The sequence below is a fragment of the Coffea arabica genome, chromosome 2c, assembly GCF_036785885.1.
Source record: "Coffea arabica cultivar ET-39 chromosome 2c, Coffea Arabica ET-39 HiFi, whole genome shotgun sequence".
NCBI lineage: Eukaryota > Viridiplantae > Streptophyta > Magnoliopsida > Gentianales > Rubiaceae > Coffea > Coffea arabica.
The window spans coordinates 24,625,326-24,649,352 of NC_092312.1; the positions used below are offsets into that span (position 1 = coordinate 24,625,326).

Here is a 24,027-nt window from a genome sequence, read left to right on the forward strand (position 1 = left end):
ATTTACATGATCCCGACTCCTATAATCATCATCATGGGTCAGATTGCATCTTCAAAACTATAGACCGCTTACGAGTTCTTACAAATCGTCCATTGATACAGCCTTCAGGTTTCCACAACAACAACGTTGTTGTTAAATCGGTTGAGTCGAGAATTGCTAATTGGTGCTGCAGCCTAGTACTTACTGTTCAGCATCCAATTTACAGTTGAAGCGTGGGTCCCACTCCCGCCAGTGAATTCCTCCATGCAAACCGGACTTCCCAACTAACATAAGCAGCCTCCAACTAACAGTCTATTATATTAGTGCATAATTTTGACAAGGTTTAGATAAATCAAATGGTAAGAAGAGTTAACGTATACAATACTGATGAGTTTTATGTCGCTTCAAAAAATAAAAAATGAAAAAAAAAAGAAAGAAATTTATGTCATAGATGCTCTTTGGTGTGCTGTGTAAGGTAAAATTGTAGTAACAAAATTTGTAATGATTAATCAGAGGGTAAAACTTAATCAATTTAACACGAGAAATTTTATGTATTACTAATATCAGTGATAAAAATATATTATGGATGGTGTCGATTCTCTGAAATAATTTCTAAATTAATTTTTTTGGAGTTTAATGGAGGGGGGGATTCTCTCCAATATAACTGGAGAGGAGCCTAATCTGTTACTTACCATTTAATTAGGTTTCTCACCATACCCAAAAAAAAAAAACAACAATTATGACTAATCTAAAAATATAATTCACCTTATTGATTAATACATTGGAATAAAATCTGACCATTTCTAGAAAAAAAAAAAATGACACTGAGCTCACTTCCTATTTTGCACTCCGCAGCACATACCACAAGGACCCTTCCATCTAACTTTGTAATAAACAAAACCGCAGAGGTGGGAAAATTACCAAAGAGATTGCTTCCCCCCCTTCATGAATCTCAGAAGTAATATCATCCTCTCTTTTTTTTTTTTCTTTATAAAAGAAACAAATAAAGCCTTTTATTTATCTTCTAATACAAACAAAATATAGACATCCCAACATATGTTTTGTAGGTGATATGTACGGTGGTCAAAGCAATTATTTAGGGGCTGAATAGAAAATCAGGTCATGGAAAGTTGATGTGCCTAAAGCATAGCTGATTTTCCTATTAGTTAGCCCTGTTTCACGTTAATGTTCTAATGTCTTATTCTTGCCAAACAATCCCCACAGGATGAGTAGATTTTTTTTTGTTTTACTAATAGTATAAATGGGGAGATTCGAACCCGAGACTTCTCACTTGCAGTACGAGCAGACTGGTTTAATCTCTAATAAGTTGCTTAAAGGAAATCTTTCACACTCCACGTTTACGAACTTGTACGATTAATTGCTAGATGAGTTTAAAAGGTTCAGTAAAAATGAATGCAATTCCTGGCAATATCAAACAACTGACTTGCAAACAAAAGTATCACAATATTATTGTCTTTGGCATCAGAAATTTTTACTCACTGGAATATGTCCATATTGTTAGCTATAAGAACCTAATGGCATCCGGATGATCTGTGATTCTTTTTCTAATCTTTGGAGTAACCAAGTTAATCATTAGACAGTGAAATGCGGTTGCACACAATTGTTATGATCATCAAATGCCATTAACCACCAGAGATATGCGTGTTAATCACTTGCCTGAAGTGTAGTAAAACAGGGTCAAGAAAATCTCACAACATTATTAAGCAAACTAAAGGAGAAAACCAAACCACACACTGTGTATCAAGAGAATCAATGATAAATCATGGACAGACTATGACTCTGCCACAGCTATGATTTCAGGCAACTGCTAAGCATCCGAAGTGAAGAGATTAATAAATGCATGTGCAGCAAGTATTGCTTACTTTCAAAATTGTCTTACGAAAGGAATGACAAAAGACAAGCCACCGGAGTAGGATGCAGTTAGCTTTCTCCTCAATGAGGAGGTGGTGAGAAGCTGGAAAAGATCCTTTCAAGCAGAATCTCCAGCACTACCTTTATATGTTGTGCAACCTAAAATTTAGTCCAATAAGAAAGGCCATGATTAATTTAAAAAAAAAAAAAAAAAAAAAAAAGAAGACATGCCCGAAAGGAATAACTGCCTGCTATCATCAATTTTCGATATAGAAGACTGAGAATCACATAAAAGAAAAAGGAATTACAAGGCACAAAACAGAAATGTACAAGTAGATTTGAAGGTGAAATGGCTGCATTAGATTCAAGTATATCCTATTTTGTCTCTCAAGATTGTACAGGATAAATCCTTTTTAGTTCTGCCCACAGCAATAGCTGCCAAGGTTACTCCTCCACAGAGAGAATGAACATGCTTCGAGACTTCTTATATGTTGCTTCTTCAACAAACCTAACAATGGTTTCAATTAGAAAAAACTTCTTTTTTCAATGATGATCTTACAAGTCACGATTCAGAACAAACTATGTTAAATTGAGACCTAAGTATGTATTGATTTATGTGACAAATAAAGGATCACTTATCAAGCACCCATTTAAAATGAGCCATGTCATGCACTAGTCAAATTTGCAGGAATTCCAAATCCTAAATATAGTAGTTAAAAATTGTGCACTGCCCTCCAGGCCTCTCTCTCTCTCTCTCATGCTCTTTTCACTGCTTGTATCGATTTTTTCTTATAGAGGTTGGGAAATGTAAAACATGCTTCTCAATAATTAAGTGGAGATACCAAAGGGTGGTTGCTGGCTTTCCTAAACAGATGCATGAACATTAACAAGCTGGCACACTTGCTCAGAGAGAAGGGGAGGGGGAGAGAGGGAGAGAGAGAGAATATAAAACACATATACGTATGCATCTGGTTTGCATATATCTGCATAATGTGTTTCTTAAAAATAGATAAAGAGTTTAAGATTCACCTATTATCATTCTGATAAGCTAAGAGTGTCAGAAGATAAGCACCAGTCCATCTTACCATCCCATGGATAGAAAGGAAGCTCTTTAAGTGAAGGTAAAATTCAAAAAGAATAATAAAAAAATCATCTAAGCTGCTGCTCAAAATCTTTCAGTTAACTTGATAATTTGCTTCTGCATTAACTTTAATGTACAGAACTGCTTATGACCATGTTGATGAGGGCGTCTGCTTCATGAAAAAACTGGAAGATTGAATGCCAGAAAAGCAACTTTTTTTTGGGTACAAAATGCCAGAAAAGCAATTACCAAAGATGAACAAGAATTTTTTTTTTTCTAAATTAGTCAAGGCCAAAGCAATTTGATAACACTGATATGGAAATATGGGCAGTGGCATTTCTTTTCCAAGCTAGCATTCTGTGTTGGTCCAGGAAAACCAGACTTTCCAAGTCTTTAAACTAAAATTAGTGATGATCCTCTGATTCCTTGGCTCAGAGGTTAAGGAGCTCAATATATTTCTGAAACAAAACAACAATTCTACTAAATTAAAGATGACTCTTTGGTTCTTTTACAAAAGTATAGTTCCGAAAGATAAGGGCATTATTTGACGTGCTTTCCAATCTAACTTCTTGATGTTAAGTTCAATAATCAATGTCTATCTCTGAGCTGGCCAGATCTAAGGTAGTTCAGGGAATTATTAATAATTGGTTTCCCAAGAGCTAAGAATTGAAAGCAAGCACGTCAGTTGATTTGAAATGGACTTGTCGGAAAAGTAGCTCAACTCATCAGCATATTAAGTTTGGGGGCATCAAACTCGACCGTTTCTAGGGAACAAACTAACAGTCTGTTTCTCTCTCTTTCTTATGTCTATGTTTTAGAAGAAACTATTGCATACTGATAACCTGGAAAAATGCCACATATCTGAGTACTTTGAGTATGGATAAGTCTTAAGGAGTTTGGTACTTATTGGGCTCATAAAGAATCCCTAGATAAGAATCCCAAATACACACATCATGACCATATGCAACAGGCATTTCCAAGAATTTTACAGAAGAGATACAAAACTTGCAAAGAGATCAAAATATAGTTCTTGAAACAAGTACGTCAAATCATATTGAAGCTCTAATTCCTGTTCCATGATGACCTTTTTTGGTTTGTGAAATTCTCTTTCACCATATAACAAGATGACTAACATCCATTGCAGATATAGAGCATCACCTGTCACGTGATGAATGAAAAACCTACATCTTAAATGAATTAAAAATCACAAAAAACTAATAATTATATATAATTCTCTTTGGAAAAGTAACATCTTGATTCCAAGCAACTCTAACCAAGAATTCGACACAAGTAGTTCATTTGTATTTTTATTTTGCAACATATTAAGCAAAATATTGCATCTGACACAAAAAGAAGTAGACAACACTAAATAAATTTACTATTCTTTTTGTGGCTAAAATAATGGGAACGCAAATAGAACAGCCCAGAATCCCAACAAAGATTATTGCATTCGCATCATACCATCCTGTATCTGCAGAGAACCAAATACACCCATGTTGAAGCCAGAGCTTAATGAATGTCTCAAGAGGCTATTTGGTCATTTCAGATAACATAATTGCTTATAAGTTCATTAAATGGCATATCATATTTATGCATGGTACACCTAATAGAATGAACTTAGATACTAGTTAAACCTTTCACACTAATGAATAAACTCTAACTCAATATTGTCTATCAGTTAATTTTATGAAAAGTGTGTCAACATATATTAATCTCAACTGATATTTGCCTATGAATCAAACACTGTACCAAATAGGTAGGTGTAACAGAGAATAAGACAAATTTTGTATGTCACTCACAATTTTGTTCAAGGACTATAAAGTTTAAATGAAAGTAAATCATAAGTTGACAGAAGGAATTCGGAACCTATTGCAACATAATGGTTAAGAAATTTGATATATTCCATTTACACTTGTAAAAGTGTTTATTCATTTGCTTAACAAGTCAATAATAATAATAATAATAATAATTAATAATAATAATAATAATAATAATATTATTATTATTATTATTATTATTATTATTAATTATTATTATTACTATTATTATTATTAAAAATAAACAAACAAATAAAACTCTACCAAGGGAAACATCTGTCAAGGATTATTGTGCATTTTCGACTTCAACTATCAAAAATGAACATAGAGAATTTTTTTTAGCCCAAAAAAAAAATTCAAAACCCATATATACTTTGTCCACTTTGTCACATAGTACAATTCTTCTTTTGGTCTGGAGTGTAGGGGTCAAGTATTTGGTGAAATTTGCACTTCTTGAATTTAAGAGAGGTAAAGGATATGGTTTACTTTCTTACCAGTGGTAACATGGAGCTAACAAGCTAGAGCCAGATGAGAGTCTTGGAGAGAAACAGAGCAAAAGTCGAGTTCTAATCTCCCCAGCCTGCAATGGAAAAAAATGAAAACTCTACTACATCAAATAATACCATCAAGATATTTTAAAATGCTATAGTATCTGAATTTGCTTTATTCACTAGGAATAACATCCGGAGGGTATGAACTACTATGCCTCTTATCATCGATAGGTACAGTATCACTATGAAGTAATACCTCTCTTGACATCTCTTGCTGTTACATGTTTCACAAGTATTTTGCTTCTCAAGCGTCCTGTATAGTTTCAGGAAGCTCCCTTCAGAGGGAAGGAAGACAACAAAATTGCCCGATTCTTATAACAGGCTACATAACTCAATCGGCGGTAAATCATATATACAGCAATTCAAAATGAAATATTCAACATGGAACTCATATCTGGTGCACAACATTATGGTGCTTGCATACAAGTAATGATTGCATTTTTTAACTCAATTTCATTAGCATTTCCAACTGATTTGAATCTGTTTAATACAGTACAAAGCTATGCAAGATAAGTATCTGAAACGCTATCAAAGTGGCTAACCTGTAGAGTGCATTGAGCTAAAAGTACCATGGATGGCCCAAGATTACTCGGCACTGTTGACTGACAGGGCTACAAATGGATAACAGACTTGTTTTCATTTGGCTTACTTCTGCAGAGTAGAATCTCTTAGATAAGTGTGACGAGGAAATTTTTTCAATGAGTTGCAGCAACAGCAAGCTCTGCTATGCAATTACAGTCTCTTGTTTACATAGATAAGTGAGGAAATATGTGTTTCTTCTATCCGTTTCCACTATTTACATAGATATCATTCATCAGTAGATAGCATCATACAACTGAAATGATATCTTATTAGGCACTGCATATCTGCCTTCAGTTTTAGGGTGTGCTGTATCACCACTCCGAAATTCATAAACTATTCCATCCAATTCAATGCAGCTGCATCCTGGAGTTTTCTTCAATTTTCTCTTTTTCATTGCTTTTCTCAACTGCAATGCTTTGCTCCATTTATTCGCTGAGGCGTACATGTTTGACATAAGAACATACCCACCATCTTTCTCAGGCTCTATGCGAGCAAGGTGTTCCATTATGCTTTCAGCAAGCTCAAGTTTTTCATGTAACCTGCAAGCTCCCAGTAAAGTTGCCCAAATAAAGGCATCGGGCTCCAGGGGCATATTTTCGATAAAATCCATGGCCTCGGAGAGAAGCCCAGCTCTTCCAAAAAGGTCAACCATACACCCATAGTGCTCTGTTTGAGGTTCAATTTTGTGCACTTTGGACATGTCCGTGAAATACTTCTGCCCTTCTTCCACAAGCCCTGCATGAGTACATGCCGCCAGTACCCCAACAAAAGTCACTTCATTAGGATGAATGCCCACTTCAAGCATCTTGGTGAAAAGTTTAAGTGCCACCTCTCCTTCCCCATGCAAAGCCAACCCAAGAATTACAGAAGTATATGTAAACACATCTCTATGCTCCATGCGTTCAAAAACTCCTAGAGCGTCAACTATGCTTCCGCACTTTGCATACATATCTACAAGAGCATTCCCCAGAAACCCATCTGCCTTAATTTGGCTTCTATCCAAATAGGAATGAACCCACTTCCCCAAGTCAAGTACACCTAAATTAGCACAGGAGTTAAGGACAGCAATTAAAGTCGTCGCGTCTGGCTTAACTCTATTAACCTGCATTTCCCTGAACAAATTCATAGCTCCATCAAAATCTCCCTTCTGAGCTAGTCCTGATATCAGAGAATTCCAAGAAACAACATTTGTCGCTGGCATCTCTTTGAAAACTCTACAAGCAGAATCAGCATCGCCACATTTAAGATACATATCCACCAATGCATTCCCAACAAATACATCAAAATTCACGTTGTTGTGGACTACATACTCATGTAACTTCTTGCCAAGACTAAAATCCCCTAATTTAGCACATGCAGAGATTACAACAACCATCATCTTCTCATCAGCTCTTTGTCCTGATTCACACATGTCAAAAAACATATCTATTCCTTCTCTCCATTGCCCATTGTCCACATACCCTTGAATCAACGTAGTCCAAGATACCAAGTCCCGCTCAGGACTTCCATCAAACACCTTCCTAACGCTGTCAACAACTCCACAAGCACCATATAAACGCATCAACGTGTTCACAACATACAAATCTAAGAAAAACCCCGTTTTCACCAGATGGGCATGAATCATTTCCCCTTCGCTCAAGGCATTTAACTGCGCACACGCTCTCAAAACAAAAGGGTGTGTATAGCTATCAGCAACTAATCCATTTTTCATCAGCTCAAGATAAAATAACAGCACAACTATACAAGTTTCTTTGTTCTTGGAACCGGAAAAACATCGAATAACGGTGTTATAGAGATTGATATCTGGGTCAGACAATTGAGCAAACAGGGAGTGGATGTAGCTGAGATCAGTAAAGGGGGTAAAGCAAGCACATAAAGGTAGCATCTTGGAGTATAGTAGCTGTTGTATTTCAATTGATGGGCTTGTTTTCACGATCAAAGCGTGGATTTGCTTAAGTTCTTTTATAGATTTGCATGAGTGGAGGAATGAGAAATCCTTCAGGGATTTGAACGGAAAATCTCGGGAGTTAATCAAATGGTGTGGTGAGAACGATGAAGAACAGGTTATCATGGTGGTTGCGAATTTTGATGGATGTTGGAGATGAACGGCTGGAAATTGGATAAGTTTCAAGAGCCCGAATTAACTGTTTTAACGGTATGACTACTGGCGGGAAAGTGGACCAAAGTAATAGTCTAATGAAAATATTTGCATCTTTGCCTCATATACTTTTATTTCACGGTTTTTTATTAGTATGGTTTTCGGTTTGCTAGTTCAAGTTTGGGTTTTTTACTCTTTTTTTTTTTTTTTGGAAAAGGTTTTTGTATGTCATAATAATCAACAATTGATAATCTCAACCCCCTCGCTTTTTAAATCTCATTCCTCCTTTTGATACAAAAAAAATTGATAATTTAGACTACTGATGTTATATTATAATTTTTTAATTATTTGCTTTGCTTCAAAAGAAAGAGATAATTCTAAAATGAAAAGAGTAAAATATGCATAGAACTGTATAAAAGCCCATAGTACTAAGTTACAGAAACATCAGTATAAGAAGCACTTGTCACTTAACTGAGAAAAAAAGAATAAACAACAAAAACACAATTAAAAAAAGGACGGAAAAAAAAAAACAACGATCACGAAACAACCTAAAAGTTTTTTAGCATCAATGGTGTGGTTGGGTTGATAATTTCATTTAAATATTTTCTCATTTTGTTAGCAGATGAACAAGTTGTCTATGAATGAATCACCTTTCTAGACAACCAAAAACAATACAATAATAAAAAAAAAAAAGATCACTATGTCTAAATAAGAAAAATAGCACTACTTTTTTATATTCTCATGGCTAGAAAAAAAATTGTAACTTGATTAGGTCAATATCATATTGAAATAAGAAAGTAAAATGTAGGGTTAATTCCAATAAACTTCCTTAAAAAAACATTTTTTTTAAAAAGAAGCCTTTTCTTTACATTGCCCCCTTGAAAGTTTAATTGAGCCAATCCCATCCTTATGCTATTACAACTTTCCCAATGAAATACAATTGGGTCAAGCAATTCAATTTTAGGCTAAATTAGTCGTATGCAGTGGGAAATGATTTCGTGAATTGACTAAATTATCTTGCCCTTGCTATTTAGAATCTCATAAAAAAAAGTTTTACACAAACTTTCGAACGAATAAAATAAATCAAGATGAATTTTAGATAATTAGACCCGTAGAAAAAATTTTTGAAGTAATAAAACATACTAGAGTGCAATGTACTAAACAATCATGTTTTTCATTATGTTCTTATATGTAATAAAGATACTACAAGAATTAGTAGCCATAAGCTAATAGATTTTAGCAGCCATAAACCAATATACACTAAAATAAACTTCAATTATGAGAATCAATAAACTAAAAGGTACACAAAATTAGACCTTTTGACGGGGGGTAATTTGGTCACTTCACAAGACCAAGCGCACTGCACATGACACATGACCATTTTAGCCAATGATTGGATCACCCACAAGGCTTGAATTGGTTCAACTATAAGTGGGTTTTTTTTTTTTTGCAGACAATATGCGAAGTAAGAGTAGCTTAATGGTTGAGAAGATGGAGTAGCCTTAAGCGTCATCTTGCATGATTTTGATGGGCAGAACCATAATTATGTGATATGCGTTCAGTCTCATCTTACATGATTTTGATGGGCAGGAATATTAATTAATTAATTAATTATGATATGCGCTCTTTGCTAACGCATAACAACGTTGTAATAATTGTTAATAGGATAAATCAAACAGCTCTTTGTGGTGATCAATCACATCAACTGATGTCTTCATGGTTTATATTTAGCAAATGATGGTAAAAACTAACCAAAAACTTCAATAATTTTGTTTGGACGCCAGATTATTTGTCGAATTTTATTTGTTTACATTATCAACATTATCTTCTGATCTCTATTTTATTTCATACGCATCGCATCTAAAAACGCGTCACACTACTATTTGTTAAAAAAAAAATTATCTCAAATAATTTACTATCCAATAAAATAAAGACATTGCATATCGAGTCATTTCACAATATTGAAATGACTCGACGTGCCTAGGTAGAAAACTAAATAAGAGTCAACATATGCAGCAACAAACATGGATACATACTTCAGACTGATTAATCATGTCAAGATTCAAGAACCCCGTGTACGTTATCCTGATGTTTGAACTTAAATTAATTGTTGCTATTGTGCCCCAATCCTAATTATATTACATGGGATTTGCACGCTCTATTCTATAAATACCCACGTCCATCAACCTTCCTGTCAATACAAATAATGGCATCCAAATCAGAGACTTCAGTTGCATTTTCCTTGTTAGTTTTGCTATCAGTAGCACTCGGTTCTAATGCAGGTGGAATAGCCATCTACTGGGGTCAAAATGGAAACGAGGGCACATTATCTGAAACTTGTGCCACAGGGAACTACAAATTTGTGAACTTGGCTTTCCTTTGTGTGTTTGGCAATGGACAGACTCCTCAACTCAATCTCGCAGGCCATTGCGATCCATCTGTCAATGGCTGCACAGGTTTGGGTTCCGAAATCAAATCCTGCCAAGCCAAAGGAATCAAGGTGATGCTGTCCATAGGAGGAGGTGCAGGGAGTTACTATCTCGCCTCTGCTGAGGATGCCAGACAAGTTGCAACACACCTGTGGAACAACTACTTGGGAGGACATTCATCATCAAGGCCTTTGGGGGATGCTGTTTTAGATGGAATCGACTTCGACATCGAGGGAGGAACAAACCAATACTGGGATGTTCTTGCCAAATACCTCTCTGCTTATAGCCAACGCGGAAAGAAGGTCTATTTGACGGCAGCACCTCAGTGTCCTTATCCTGATGCTTGGGTTGGAGGCGCCCTTCAGACGGGTCTTTTCGACTATGTTTGGGTACAATTTTACAACAATCCTCCATGCCAGTATTCTGGTGGGAACTTGAGGAATCTTGAGGATGCGTGGAAGCAATGGACTTCAATCCCGGCCGGGGAGGTGTTCCTTGGATTGCCTGCAGCTCCTGATGCTGCTGGAAGTGGCTTCATTCCTGCTGCTGATCTTACCTCGCAAGTGCTTCCAGCAATCAAGGGTTCCAGCAAGTATGGAGGCGTTATGCTGTGGTCCAAGTTCTACGATGACGAAACTGGATATAGCAAATCCATTAAGAGTCATGTCTAAACTCTAAACAACTTCTTCTTGATTTCAACCGAGCATGAAATCAAATGTATGATTCTACAGTGTCCCTTGCTGTCGATCCGTATAATAAAAATTTTGTCCAAAAAATGTAATGATTCCCTAATTGAGATTCTGGTTGCCAATTCACTTGTTAATGAATCCTGATTTTTTTTAAATCTTGGTTTAATTATAAATTGTAAGTGCCAATAAAATGGAAATTATAATTATAGTTTAACAAATGATAGGACTATTACATATTAATTGTAATTCAATCACATTATAATTTGAATATCTATAAACAATACAAACTCTTGCAATCTAACTGTCCATTCTAAGGCTGAGGTTCCAAGAATTAGAGACTTTAATTCTAATTCTTGAACCCCTTCCTTACTTCTTAAATCCTACCCTTTCTTGCCAAAAAAAAAACTTAAAAAAAGAAAATAACAATCTATTGATACGATATTGTCTGCCTTTAAGATAGTAACAAACAAACTGACTGCAAAGGACATCCATAGGAGAAAGATATTATTGCTCCAAGCACTCAATTACCTAAAAAACAATATAATATCTTTCGAATATACTCATGATTTGTATTAATTTAATATCAATGAAATAAGAAATAAGCTTGCTTACACATTTGAAAGATTAAAAATGTCTTTTTTTTTTGTTTTATAAAAAAGTCCTATTTCGTTGTGGATTAATCGCTCCTACACACTATTAACATCGGATGATAACAGTTATGCAAAATTTAAATTTGAAATTCAATTTTTACTCATATGTCGCGGATCTAACGGTAATACCATATATACTATTCGTGTGGATAAAAATTTACTCTTTGGTTATTATAATTTGCTTGATTCCTGGCTACTACATATTTTATAACAACCACCACTTTGCTGGTGAAACTATTGCTTGGTCAAAATAATATTATTGACACGATTATTATTTCATCATAGCTCATAGGTAATTTAATCAATTAGTAAGGTCAGATTAATGAAATAAATTTCTCCATCTATTTTAATATTCACCTGAGAAGAAGGCGAAAGCAGGCTAATCCAATCACAGTTTCAGCACCTCTTTATAGAAACCCAATTACCACATTTCACATCTAGTAAGAACAAGAAGCTTAAGCTATATGGGAATCGTTGATGGTTTAGCAATTGGGACATTTTTTCTAATTGCACACCAAGTGTTTGATATAATGTCCACGCTAATGGTGCTGCTATTTCTTGTACAGGAGAGAGTGATCAGTGGGAGATGGCAAAGGGTCTGATATGGGCAACAGCAGAGGACTTAGCAAGAAACAGAGGAAGAGTACTTTCACTGTATAGACAGATTTTAAGGAGCCTCAACTCGCCCGCTTTGCCTTTGAATCTGGCTGCTAGATTGTCCAAGAAAGCCGAGGTTCGTGCAATCTTTATGCTGGGTTCTGAAGAACGATCCATCCACAACATTGAGGACCTTATAGATGCCGCAGAGTACTCTCTATCTCTGTTGAGGAAAGGTGAAATGCCAAAGCACATCCAGTAATTGAGTGATGGATGTCTATATCACTTCCTATGGACTAAGCAAGCTGTATACTTGAATTGAGTTTGTTTCTGTCTGGAGTTGATACTCTCCCATAACTGTAGTTGGAAGTATATGACTGATAACTGGAAAGGCTGTCCTACAACTGTTTTTGTGTAGCAGGAATTTTCGTTTGTCGATGAATAATAGTTGATGAAACCAAATTTACTAACGAGATACTTACTAGTATCTGGGGGAGTTGTCCTTCAACTCAACTCTAAATGCCTAGTGGAATTAATGTTGAGAGATGCTAACTTTAGTTGTGTCCTTAGAGAGTAGGTACTAGGTTGTTTTATTTTATTGTGTGTGTGTGTTTGAACTGGAACTGTGGCCATGCTAAAGTTGTACCAAGTAGTTTTATCTTAGGAATCGTAATATACTTAGTTGTAAATCCAATTTTACTTTCTTTTGAAGTAAGATGGGAAGATGATGGAGCTTCTCGGATTTGCTGAATTGGAAATTTCTGAATCTCCCAACAAATTTTGTCTTGTGGGTTGCCTATGGTTCTGCAAAAACTCATGTATTCTCTCAGTCTTCTAAAATGAGCTATTAGATAGGTCTGTATAGTCATTTAATTGAGCATACTTGATCCTGCTGCTGAATTTTATGATGACATACTCTCTGGTTCGTTTCCCAAGAAAGTTACTGCAATTTGAAGCTGCAGTCCTGCACTCCAGTGATTACTGGGAGATCTCAAGTGGATGGTTTCAGCATAATAATTCTAGAAATGTACTTCATAATTTCTATGCACCCTGGAGTTATCTGTGATTGAAAAGACAAGGTAAATGTGTTGTGCCCGTGTTCGTTACCAGATAACAGCTTGGATGATGCATAGAGAAATAATGGTTTAACTTTGCAAAATACGCAATCAAAGATTTACAGTACAAAAGCCAGCACTTGCTGTGGAGAATGGAAAAAGAAGATCTGATTTATAACTTGCCAGTTCACAAATTGGCGCATAAGGAATGGAAAACCAAACTGCTCAGTAGATCAAGAATGGCATCTGATTTGCCAAATACAGTGGTGAATTGAGTTCCATGCAACTAACATTCTTGAACGGAAGATGAAAGGGGCGCAAAGTGAAGCCCTTCAATGAATGTACACTAGAACCTGCAAAGAGCACAGATACTAGTTGTCCTTAAATGCCACTTAAATTCCATTAAGAATTAAGGACAAGCTCTCACATACTCACATGAACGTAGACAGGAAACAAATGATTATAGACACAAGCTGGACACATTTACATGACACTTCAAGGAGTTAAAGTTTACAGATGCCTAACATCAAGGAGTTTTTTAGACATCACTCTTAATGGATTTACTATATCCAGTTTCATCATCATAATACTTAGACCACAGCATAACACCTCCATACTTGTCAGAATCCTTAATTGCTGGAAGCACTTGTGAGGTAAGATCAGTAGCAGGAATAAAGCCGCTTCCAGCTGCATCGGGAGCAGCTGGCAATCCAAGGAAGACCTTCCCTGCAGGGATGGATTTCCATTGCTTCCACGCATCCTCAAGGTTGCTCAAATCTCCACCAGAATATTGGCATGGAGGATTGTTGTAGAATTGTACCCAAACATAGTCGAAAAGACCAGTCTGAAGTGCACCTCCAACCCATGCATCAGGATAAGGGCACTGAGGTGCTGCTGTTAAGTAAACTTTCTTGCCGCGGTTGCTATAAGCAGAAAGATATTTTGCAAGAACATCCCAGTATTGGTTTGTTCGTCCTTCGATATCAAAATCAATCCCGTCCAAAACAGCATCACCTAAGGGCCGTGAAGATGACTGTCCTCCTAAGTAGTTGTTCCACAAGTAAGTTGCAACTTGTCGGGCATCTTCTGCAGAGGCAAGGTAATAGCTCCCTGCTCCTCCTCCAATGGAGAGAATGACCTTGACTCCTTTGGCTTGGCAAGATTTGATATCAGAACTCAAACCGGTGCACCCATTGACTGATGGATCGCAGTGACCTGCAAGGTTGAGTTGAGGAGTCTGCCCATTACCAAATGTACAAAGGAAAGCTAAGTTCACAAAATCATAGTTCCCGGAGGCACAAGTATCTGCTAATGTGCCTTCATTTCCATTCTGACCCCAGTAGATAGCTATTTCACCAGCATTAGAACCCACAGCAAGTGCTAACAGAAAAAAGAAGGAGAATGTTGCTGAAGTTGCTGGTTTAGATGCCATTTGTGGTAAGAATTTATGTTCTTCAATTTGCAGTGCTTGGAAGTTTTCAAGAGCCTGACTTTTATAGAGGACATCCAACTAGAGAACAGAAGTTGATGCTGTTGCGTTGTCTTATCTCTTATGGATTGGCGTAGCTAAACAGTAAAGCTCAAACATCAGGACAGCGTATACGGGGGTCGCGATGATTAAGTACACAGGCAAAAGTTCATCCATTGCTGCAAAATTTGACTCCTCCTCAGTTCTTTAGCAGGGCCAAAGGCCCTTGACTCAACCATCCCTTTGCCATAATGCGTTCATGCTGACAAAAGTAACTTTGATGGATCTTTGAAAGAAAACAAATTTATTGATACTGCCATGCATTCATATGATAGGTAAGAGTTGATACAGACATATACTAGTAATTACAAATCATTAGAACTCAAAATTAAAAGTATTAACAATTGATTCCAAATCTTTTACGTGACTACTCGGTATAGCTTATCGTCATCCTTTGATTTCTTATTGATTTTAATTGAATGCTCCATAAGTTGTTAAAAGGCTTCAAACTCATTGCAGACCTTAATAATTGAGCCCAATTGTCTTGAAGTTGAACCATTCCTTCCGAGGTTGTTTTATACAGCCATCAAAATTGCATCTACGGCAAAAGATTGATTTAAAAAGCCATCAAAATTGCAACTCTGAAAATATTCAAATTGAAGTACCCATTACCCCTCGAACTATATAGGCTGCCTCTTTAAATTACTCAATTTAAATAAACTTTTGACTCTTTAAGAACGCTTCAGAATGTCTTTGTAAACTATGTATTCTGAGAGTAAAATCATACCATCAGAAGTCAGGTTGATGGACTTCAAAGGGAAAAAATGATGGTTGATAGGGATGGCAATTCGGCCGAGTACTTGAAGGGATTTGATGGGGCAGAGCGGGGATCATTTTCTACCCCTACTAAAAATGGGTCGGGGACTTGAAGGGATTTGATGGGGCAGAGCGGGGATCATTTTCTACCCCTACTAAAAATGGGTCGGGGACGAAGGAGTATACCTCTGCCCTATAATAATCATATTATTAGTTGTAAGTATCAGTTTATGTATATGTAATATAATTACTATTATTTGTTATACTAATAATTATACATTTATACTGATACAAATTACTAATTAGTTATACTATTACATTTAAGAATTTGTGTTTTTTACTCAGTAACTGCAACATTTCCCCTTCTCATAATTCTTTTTCTGTTAGATGTCCAATTGTCTCTTGCTTTTTCTTCTTTTCACCTCCTTTCCTCTGTTTCGTTGTGCAGAAGTTGTTTTTATGGCACGTGCACGTCTATGAATTTTGTATTGCAACCAGTTTAATCAAACATAAAATGCCAGAGCCATGCAATCAATCATGTGTATTGCTGTTTTGCATGGTAATGTATAGAATTCATGTAAAATTAGTGTTGTAAATTTAGACTTCATGCATAGGCAAATTTCTATTAGCCCACAAGAAGTGGATGCTGCTGAGCCGATTTCAATGGGTAGGGGTGCAATTTGCAAACCACGACAATGAAGATGGAATGCTAATGTACCATGGCTCAAGAGGGAACAGGCATGATAAAATATAGGAGGAAAGAAAGATTCTTTCCTGTCTGTTTCTGTTGCAGCTGGCAAACAGGGTTTCTCAATCGAAACAAAAGAGTAGTTGAACATCTTCTAAAGTCGGCAGCACCACGCCTTCAAGATCAAATCCTCTTGCAAAATAAGCAATTACAAGCACAAGACATAAAAACCAAGTAAAAGATGATTTATTGGGACCAGAAACCGGCACATGTATGCAGCGGACCACATGCCAATTTTTGGGACCTTTTAGCTGAGGAACTCAAAACCATACCACTGAGGATCAAAAATGGTGTCCATTTGTTGAAGACAGAGTAGTAATTAAATTGCACGCTATTCAATCGAAGACTGGATGGATGGCGAGTGAAGCAAGTTTGATCACAATATTTTAAATGTACAAGCATCCAAATGAAGTGCAATAACAACATCATCTGATTCAGAAGTAAACAGACACATTCACAGAACTAATTACATCCATAATGAAGTCCGGAAAAGAGAGTTTCCACGCTTCATGCAGGTTTTCTTCCAAGAAGATAAATTTCAAAGTTACATTACACTGACCATTGATGCACAAAATTCATCGCCTAATAGACTGTCATTAAAGAGTGAAATGAGGCTTTAAATCTTCCTCAAGAGTAAAAACAACCTTTGATCAACCTTGTATCTATGCATCTTTATGGGAGCACCCCTTACCATCAGCTGAAGCCCTCCAAATGATATATACACGACCCTGCAGAAATAGTTTGCAAGCTAAATCATCAGGGCTAATCCATGTGGAAACTCAACATTAAGCAAAAAGCTTGAAATTTGCTCTTCCAGTTATGAAAATCGTTTAATCAGTGGTACAGTTTTCTGAGATTTGTTCTCAATCCAGACAGGACTGCCAGTTCAACCGGAAATAGTCCTTGTCAAGTCTGGTCCTAAATAACACTCAAATTAGTTAACCGGTAAAGACTAATCAAATAGATGAAACTGGAGTTGGCTCCCCATTTTTTTGCAATTCCTTTTTTCTGATTTCTTTCCTCAAAGAACTTGACATAATCCTTCAGTTTGGCGAGACTCGAAACCAGCCAGAACAGCAACCTATTCAGTTGCTCGTCAATTTTGACATCTAACCATGTTGAGTATGATTTGCAGTAAATACCGATGTGTTTCAAATATGAACCAAGAAAAGACATAACCACATGATGATCACCTCAATACCAAGAGGATTGTAAAACAAGAAACAGGCAACACACTTCTCATGAATAAGCAGGCACAGAATACATACACTTTTACACCAGCTTTTGCTTTCTCCTCCGAGATCTTATACAGCAGGCCGTGCATGACATACTCAAATTTGTCTGCAAGAGACTTCTGCTTGGCCTGCAATCAGAAAGCAGATAAGTTTATTAACCACTGTAAGCCTTTAAGATTTTGAGATCAAACACAAAAGTTCATCATCAGAGACCAAACATCCTGAATTGCTATAAATGACAGTAACCAAAAATAAAATAAAATCTAATAAAATAACTTAATTTTAAAAAATCAACTTTTCGATTGTTAATCAAAGTTTCTAATTCAGGAAATGAACTAGGATAACAATAAAATACTTTGATCTACAGACTCAAAAGAAGGGAAATAGTTTTGTGTATAACCAAAATAGAAGCGTAAAATAAACAATTGCCGAAAATTAAATGAGCATACTTTAAAAGAATCACGAGAAAGGTAATAGCCACATAAACAGCACTAATTCAGCTACAAGAGATAAGCTGCAAATCTATGTTAACAAAGAAAAGAACTGCAGAAGTTTAAGAGCACTAACAAAAATCAGAGGGTTTGTACTTTCAAAAAACTCATGCATAAAGTAGTATCAACTTGCTGTTTTCTCATTATACAAAAGACAACAAACATGATATGCTGTTATCCGTAGAGAAACAACATTTGAACTGTGTTATCCATAGAATTCCAAGGGCTTGATATGCTGAGAGTCAAACTTACAACAATCAGCAAAAAGCAGAAAAGGGAAAAAAGGATGAAGCTCCTTTCGAACACAACTTGTCCCGGCCCTAAATCAGTTATGCTCCATCAACTCAGAATATCAATCCTCATTTTGTTCCATTAGTACATTTAAACACAAATGGAATACGTATAGTTAGATACACTGAAAGAAACTAAATTACCTTTACAACGTTATCAAATATTGACCTTTTCTCTTGATATCACTACGTTCAAGCAGTAATTACACTATCTATCAGTAGACTCTGAAAAAAAGGGAAATAAAATAACTTGCATCCCCATTTTAACAAGTCTTGACCCTTAATTTTCCTTATATTAATACATGCACTGACAAGAAAAGAAATTTAGCATCAGGTAACAACATTACCCCGCTTACAAGCCAACTAAAGAGTTATTTCATCATGTGGTGCAACTGTCATAAATAACTTCTCATATGATAATTTTTAAATTGTAATCTGGGCTACAGACTACCATCTCAAACCTTTGTGAGAGCCTTCTAAAGTTCAATTTATATTGAGATTCTCCAAGCTTTGTTGTTTCCAGGACCATAGTCACCAATGTTTTGAAAACCGGACCGGACCAGCCGGTTGGACCGGTTGAACCGCGAACCGGCCATAGCACCGGTCCGGTTCTATGCTCTGGTTGACTTTGCCAGAGAACCGGTCAAACCCGGTAAAAACCAGAAAAACCGGTGAACCGTGTTGAACCGGTTTTTGAGTTTTCCTTTTTTTTTTTTTTTTTTTTTTTCTTTTTGCAAAATGCTTCTATCAAGATTCGAACTCAAAACCTTTGTAATAGAAGACCAATGTAGTAACCATTGCACCATCACATCTTATTTGCTTTTTTTGATAACTTATTTATATAAAACAAACATCTATATTTCATTTTTCCATTTTTCTTACAAAATCTCATCCTCTCATGACTCTTTCTTTTTAATCTTCAACTCTTTCTTTTCTCTCTCATCTTTTCTTTTGTCACTCCATTTTTAATCAAACCTCATTAGTTTTAATTTATTGATGTTTTCTTCTATCTTTTAATTTTGTTTTTGCCCATTAAATTGGAAAAAGTTAAAAAAGAATTATTTTTCTTTAACCCAAATTATTTAATGCCACAACCACTCACTTTTATCTCATTTTTTGTTTCTTATCAAGTTTGCATTTCTATTTTCAATTCTCTTAACTTCTTTCGAACTTCAAACTTTCTTTTTTAAATTACAATCTTTAAATCTCAAAGACGTAAATTAAAATTTAAATTCACAATATCAAATTCTCATAGACGTGAATTTGTATAATTTCAAAATATTGTGATATTTTTGGGTTGGATTTAAGATTTTTTTTGGTAGATATAATTGAAATTGAGATGAAATTTCTTTGTTTTAACTTATAATTTAAATAATTTATTTTTGAAAATCCAAATTATTCAAAAATAGTGAACTTTTCATCATATAAAGTTTTAAATTAGTCCATTGCATGTCTTATTTTGTGCATATATATATTTATATAAATTATTTTTAAAAAAATTCATTGAACCGAGGTTGAACCGGTCCGACCAGTTGAACCTCGACCCTTTCACCTCACCGGTTCAATTGACGGTCCGGGTTTTAAAACATTGATAGTCACCAAAAAAGAAGGGGAAAAAAGCAATAATAATTCACAGTGGTCAGTATCTTGAATCCCAGAAGCTACAAAACCATGCGTAAATCCACAAGGTCAAAGAAGAAAACTACACAAAGCACCACTGAGACAACTGATAACATGAGAAGGAGCAATTAGTCACTCTTTATGCCAGAATCCTACAGCAGCAACGTGTATGTATAATTTGGTTTTATCATGGAAGAAGTATCCATACAAAACGCAAAACCAGAGTAAAGTACATTAACTAGGAAAGACACTAAAAATACCAAACGATAATTGGTCCATGTTATAATTTGGTCTTCAAACAGGACGAGTACCATTTCTGGAAATACAATTTTCTGATTTGCAAAGAAGAAGCATGTGATATTAGAATACCAACATAATTTGTATTAAATTCCAGTTGTCCGCAAGAAGCATAACATAAACTAAAACATTCTAGAAAAATGATGCTGAGGGAATTTCGTTTGCAGTCTTTTAAGTTCAACTCCAGACAGAGAAGAGTAGCAGAATTTTAGAAGGAAACTGACATCCGGATAAGAAATTGTGACCGACAAAATGAAAATTGAAGTTTTCTTCCCTCAAACCTTGGTCAGAACAAAAACACATACTGTAAAAGGACGAAGAAGGAAAGAGCACCTCAGAATGGCTTGTAACAGCTGTCCCATCTAAGTTCAAAGTCTCAGATAACACCATCCTGTATTTTTCTTTTGGATGCATAGGGTATAACTCGGAGTTCACATCTAGCTGCATATAGATCTCACCATCCTCACTCTTTGCATCAACACGAGAAACTGTACAAATGCATCAGCAAATCTTAGCTAAATCTCCAGTAAATGCAATTGCATGAGACAGAGACATCCAAAATACCTACTTGATCATGTTAATTACATAATTTTCACAGTAAAGTTGAACTCTATCTAGAGCACAAAACCATTTCCATTTTCCTGAACTGTTTTAAATGTATTGCCATTACAAAGATATGAAATCACCAAATGATGTTAAGAAAGTTATGAAACGCCTCTATAAATAAGATTAGGTAATCACTTCAGGAAAATGAACAATAAACAAAATACTATATCATGAATGTCCATGGGCACCAATCAAACATGTCCAGGACAGGAAAATGAGGATGGTTCCCTTTTGAACTGGCCAATGTGAAAAATTCAGTATTCAAAACCAATTGCATGATTTTAATATTTTAAATGTATCTTCCAAACAATAGCCAACAATGCAGCATTACCAAAATCTACCAATCAATTGACTAACAAAATAGTGAAATTCTTTGTAATATGCATAATATGATAAAAGGCACTACAACTCATCAAAATCACACCACATCAAACATATCAGGGAAACACACTTTGTAGCTGAAATCTCCTAACACGATTTCATAAATGCTATCCTTCAATGCAATACAATGGAAAAACAAAAGCCTAAATCCTTTGTTGCAGGCTCATATATCTAAGTCCACAACTAGAGACCTGGAAGAAGCATGAGATGCTATTCTTTGCTTCCCCTGCCTGGACCTAAATAATTTTTGGGATCTTATCTATGTACACAGAGTGATAGAATAAAGGTAAAGATACAACCAAAACAAGACTGCAGGGATTGAATCGATGAAGAAACAAATCCATCACAATCTAAAGCACAAGAAGACATGAATACAAAGTCTATCCATAGAAAAGCTCTCTAAACATCCACTGGAATGGGAAAATCCAAACCCCAATAAGAATTTTGTTGCAATTATATACAGCCAAACATGAACATTCTGGAAGCAAGCATTATTCAGGAAAAATCAATAGCTGGCACAAAGCATTGTTTTCACAAAGAGTAGACAGAAGGCAAAATACCTTTGTCATACTTTTTGCCCTCAACATTCACATCCTGAACCTCAATGATGTCATCAAAATGAAATTTCACCATCTTCACCGGAACTAAACCTCCCCAAAGTGCTAAACCTATTCCAATATACAATCTGCACAAACCAAAAATTAGTCGACCTGTTAGTCTAAGTACGAATCGTAATAGCATCCGCAAGCTTATAAAACAAGCGGGCTTTGACATATAATTCAACATTAAAAAATCAAAAGCCTAATATATAAAGATGAAAAAAGAATCTTCCAAATACTAAACATTCCCCCTCCCCCCCCCCCTCCCGCCGCCCCCAACACAGACACAACAAAAGGAAGTTGGGGGATGTGAAAAGGGAGGGGGGGCGGGTTTAATTCACCAGCTAAAACCACTGGACCAGCTAAAAGCACCACTTAAAAATGTTCAGTAAAGAAAAATCTGCCTTTTTCTCACAGAAGGAAGAAGAAAAGAACGCAATTTGCAAATGTCCATCAAACCCAGAATTTTTAAATGTAAACATTTTAAGTCAATTAAGACAAGGAAAAGGGCAAAAAAAAAAAAAACCATCAAGAAAACCACCTTATTCTCTGTGGAGCAAATTAGTCAATTAATAGAAAAAGACAGAATAAACACCAGCACTATAGTTTAATGGGAGAGAGAGAACCGACCTATAATGGTGGTAGCTTAATTGGTTGGAAATGGAACGAAGAAACTGGCAGGTAGATGAAAAAATTGGTGAGAAAGGAAGGGTTTATAGGGTTTAGGGAACGACGACGTGAGCGGAGAGCCGAAACGAATGAAGGGATCGTTCCCTTTTGTATTTGTTTCCTTTTTTTTATTGGGTAAACAACGAAAAAGCTCACCTATGGTTTCAAATCATACACATCGTAGGTATCTCATAGTTTAAAGTAAAGTAAAAAATAAAAAAAAATTGTTAAATTTGGCGGATGCGATGTACACGTGCTCGAAATGCGCGTGGTTCTTTTAAAAAATAATTTTTTAAGGTAAATTTTGACCTGAAATACCTCTTTTGTCCCTTGTACCTTAATAAAACAACCATGATTCTTTTTCAAATTTGCTCCAAACTTGTAGAAATCAACATTTTTTTGCTTATATTATTAGTGAATGAAAATAATGAATCAAAAACCGTTTGTTTTAGGCTATTTTTTACTTATATTATTAGGATATTTTTTTCATGTCACTCAAAACCGTTTGTTTTAACAATTTCCGTCGTTATTCAAATTATTTCAAACATGAGATACTAACATGTGTGATTTTAAATCATAGGGAATTTTTTTTGTAAAATAGCTATACACCGGGATTTTTTTTGTTGTTTACCCTTTTTTATTTCTCCTGGGAGATTGAATATGACATGAAAGCAATTACGTAATATATACATTTAAAGAATGATCCTGGAGCTTAATTTGGCCCCTTATGCTTTTACAAACTATGGAATTCGCCTTCTTCTCCACCCACCCCTCTCCCCTCCCCAATCATCTAAAATTTACCGAAATATTGATAATAATGAGAAACAAAGTCCAAAGTCAATACAGTGACTCTATTTTGTTGTTTTTCAATGCAAAATGGAAGGCATCATGTTGTGGTTAGGACTATAAACGAGTCAAGCCAGTTAACGATTTCTCGCAAGTCAGTTTGATCAAAATTCGACTCGAACTTGGTCAACATCGAATTCAAATTCAAGTATAAAAATACTCAACTTGTTAACTTGCGAGTGCTAGATATGTTATTTTTTATTTCACTTGTAAAATTACATATATATTCCTAATATTTAAATATTTGTTAAGAAAATAATTATTATTTTATTAATTTAAACAATAAAATAATTATTTTTTATTATTTAAGCTCCAGCAGATTCAAGTTTGAATTCAACTTGGCTCGAATTTGACATCAAACTCGAGTTCGAGTTCAAATTTGGTAAAATTGAATCGAAACTCGATTCAATTAGATCAAAACTCAATTCGATTTGATTTGTTTGCAATTCTAGTTGTGGCGATTGATTGATTAAAGATTAAATAGTATATATATATATATATTTATTTATACATAAAATATTTTTAGATACATGATAATTATTTTGAATATATATTATTATC

At 35.4% G+C, this 24,027-nt stretch overlaps 4 protein-coding genes and 1 long non-coding RNA gene across 5 annotated transcripts; 2 read left to right on the plus strand and 3 right to left on the minus strand.

The window, feature by feature from the left end:
- Positions 1-2,079: 2,079 nt before the first annotated feature.
- On the minus strand, positions 2,080-8,080 carry LOC113727022 (pentatricopeptide repeat-containing protein At1g08070, chloroplastic-like). Its single transcript, XM_027250977.2, has 3 exons — positions 5,843-8,080; positions 5,244-5,329; positions 2,080-2,359 (listed from the first exon to the last, which is right to left on the minus strand). Exon 1 carries the CDS (start codon positions 7,951-7,953, stop codon positions 6,115-6,117), a length of 1,839 nt encoding a protein of 612 aa, XP_027106778.1. The 5' UTR covers positions 7,954-8,080; the 3' UTR covers positions 2,080-2,359; positions 5,244-5,329; positions 5,843-6,114.
- A 1,968-nt stretch (positions 8,081-10,048) lies between these two features.
- Positions 10,049-11,253, plus strand: LOC113722907 (acidic endochitinase-like). The gene has a single exon (XM_027246140.2). It carries the CDS (start codon positions 10,187-10,189, stop codon positions 11,078-11,080), a length of 894 nt encoding a protein of 297 aa, XP_027101941.1. The 5' UTR covers positions 10,049-10,186; the 3' UTR covers positions 11,081-11,253.
- A 793-nt stretch (positions 11,254-12,046) lies between these two features.
- On the plus strand, positions 12,047-13,096 carry LOC113722916 (uncharacterized). The gene is made up of 2 exons (XR_003456849.2): positions 12,047-12,188; positions 12,315-13,096. It is a non-coding gene; the product is annotated as an uncharacterized lncRNA (long non-coding RNA).
- A 537-nt stretch (positions 13,097-13,633) lies between these two features.
- LOC113723146 (acidic endochitinase-like) lies at positions 13,634-14,851 on the minus strand. Its single transcript, XM_027246384.2, has one exon. The coding sequence runs from the start codon at positions 14,830-14,832 to the stop codon at positions 13,939-13,941; it is 894 nt and encodes a 297-aa protein (XP_027102185.1). The 5' UTR covers positions 14,833-14,851; the 3' UTR covers positions 13,634-13,938.
- A 1,936-nt stretch (positions 14,852-16,787) lies between these two features.
- On the minus strand, positions 16,788-22,760 carry LOC113727023 (DNA-directed RNA polymerases II, IV and V subunit 8B-like). The gene is made up of 5 exons (XM_027250979.2): positions 22,582-22,760; positions 21,913-22,037; positions 20,699-20,853; positions 17,701-17,795; positions 16,788-17,160 (listed from the first exon to the last, which is right to left on the minus strand). The coding sequence occupies exons 2-5, from the start codon at positions 21,983-21,985 to the stop codon at positions 17,049-17,051; spliced, it is 435 nt and encodes a 144-aa protein (XP_027106780.1). The 5' UTR covers positions 21,986-22,037; positions 22,582-22,760; the 3' UTR covers positions 16,788-17,048.
- Between the last annotated feature and the right edge of the window lie 1,267 nt (positions 22,761-24,027).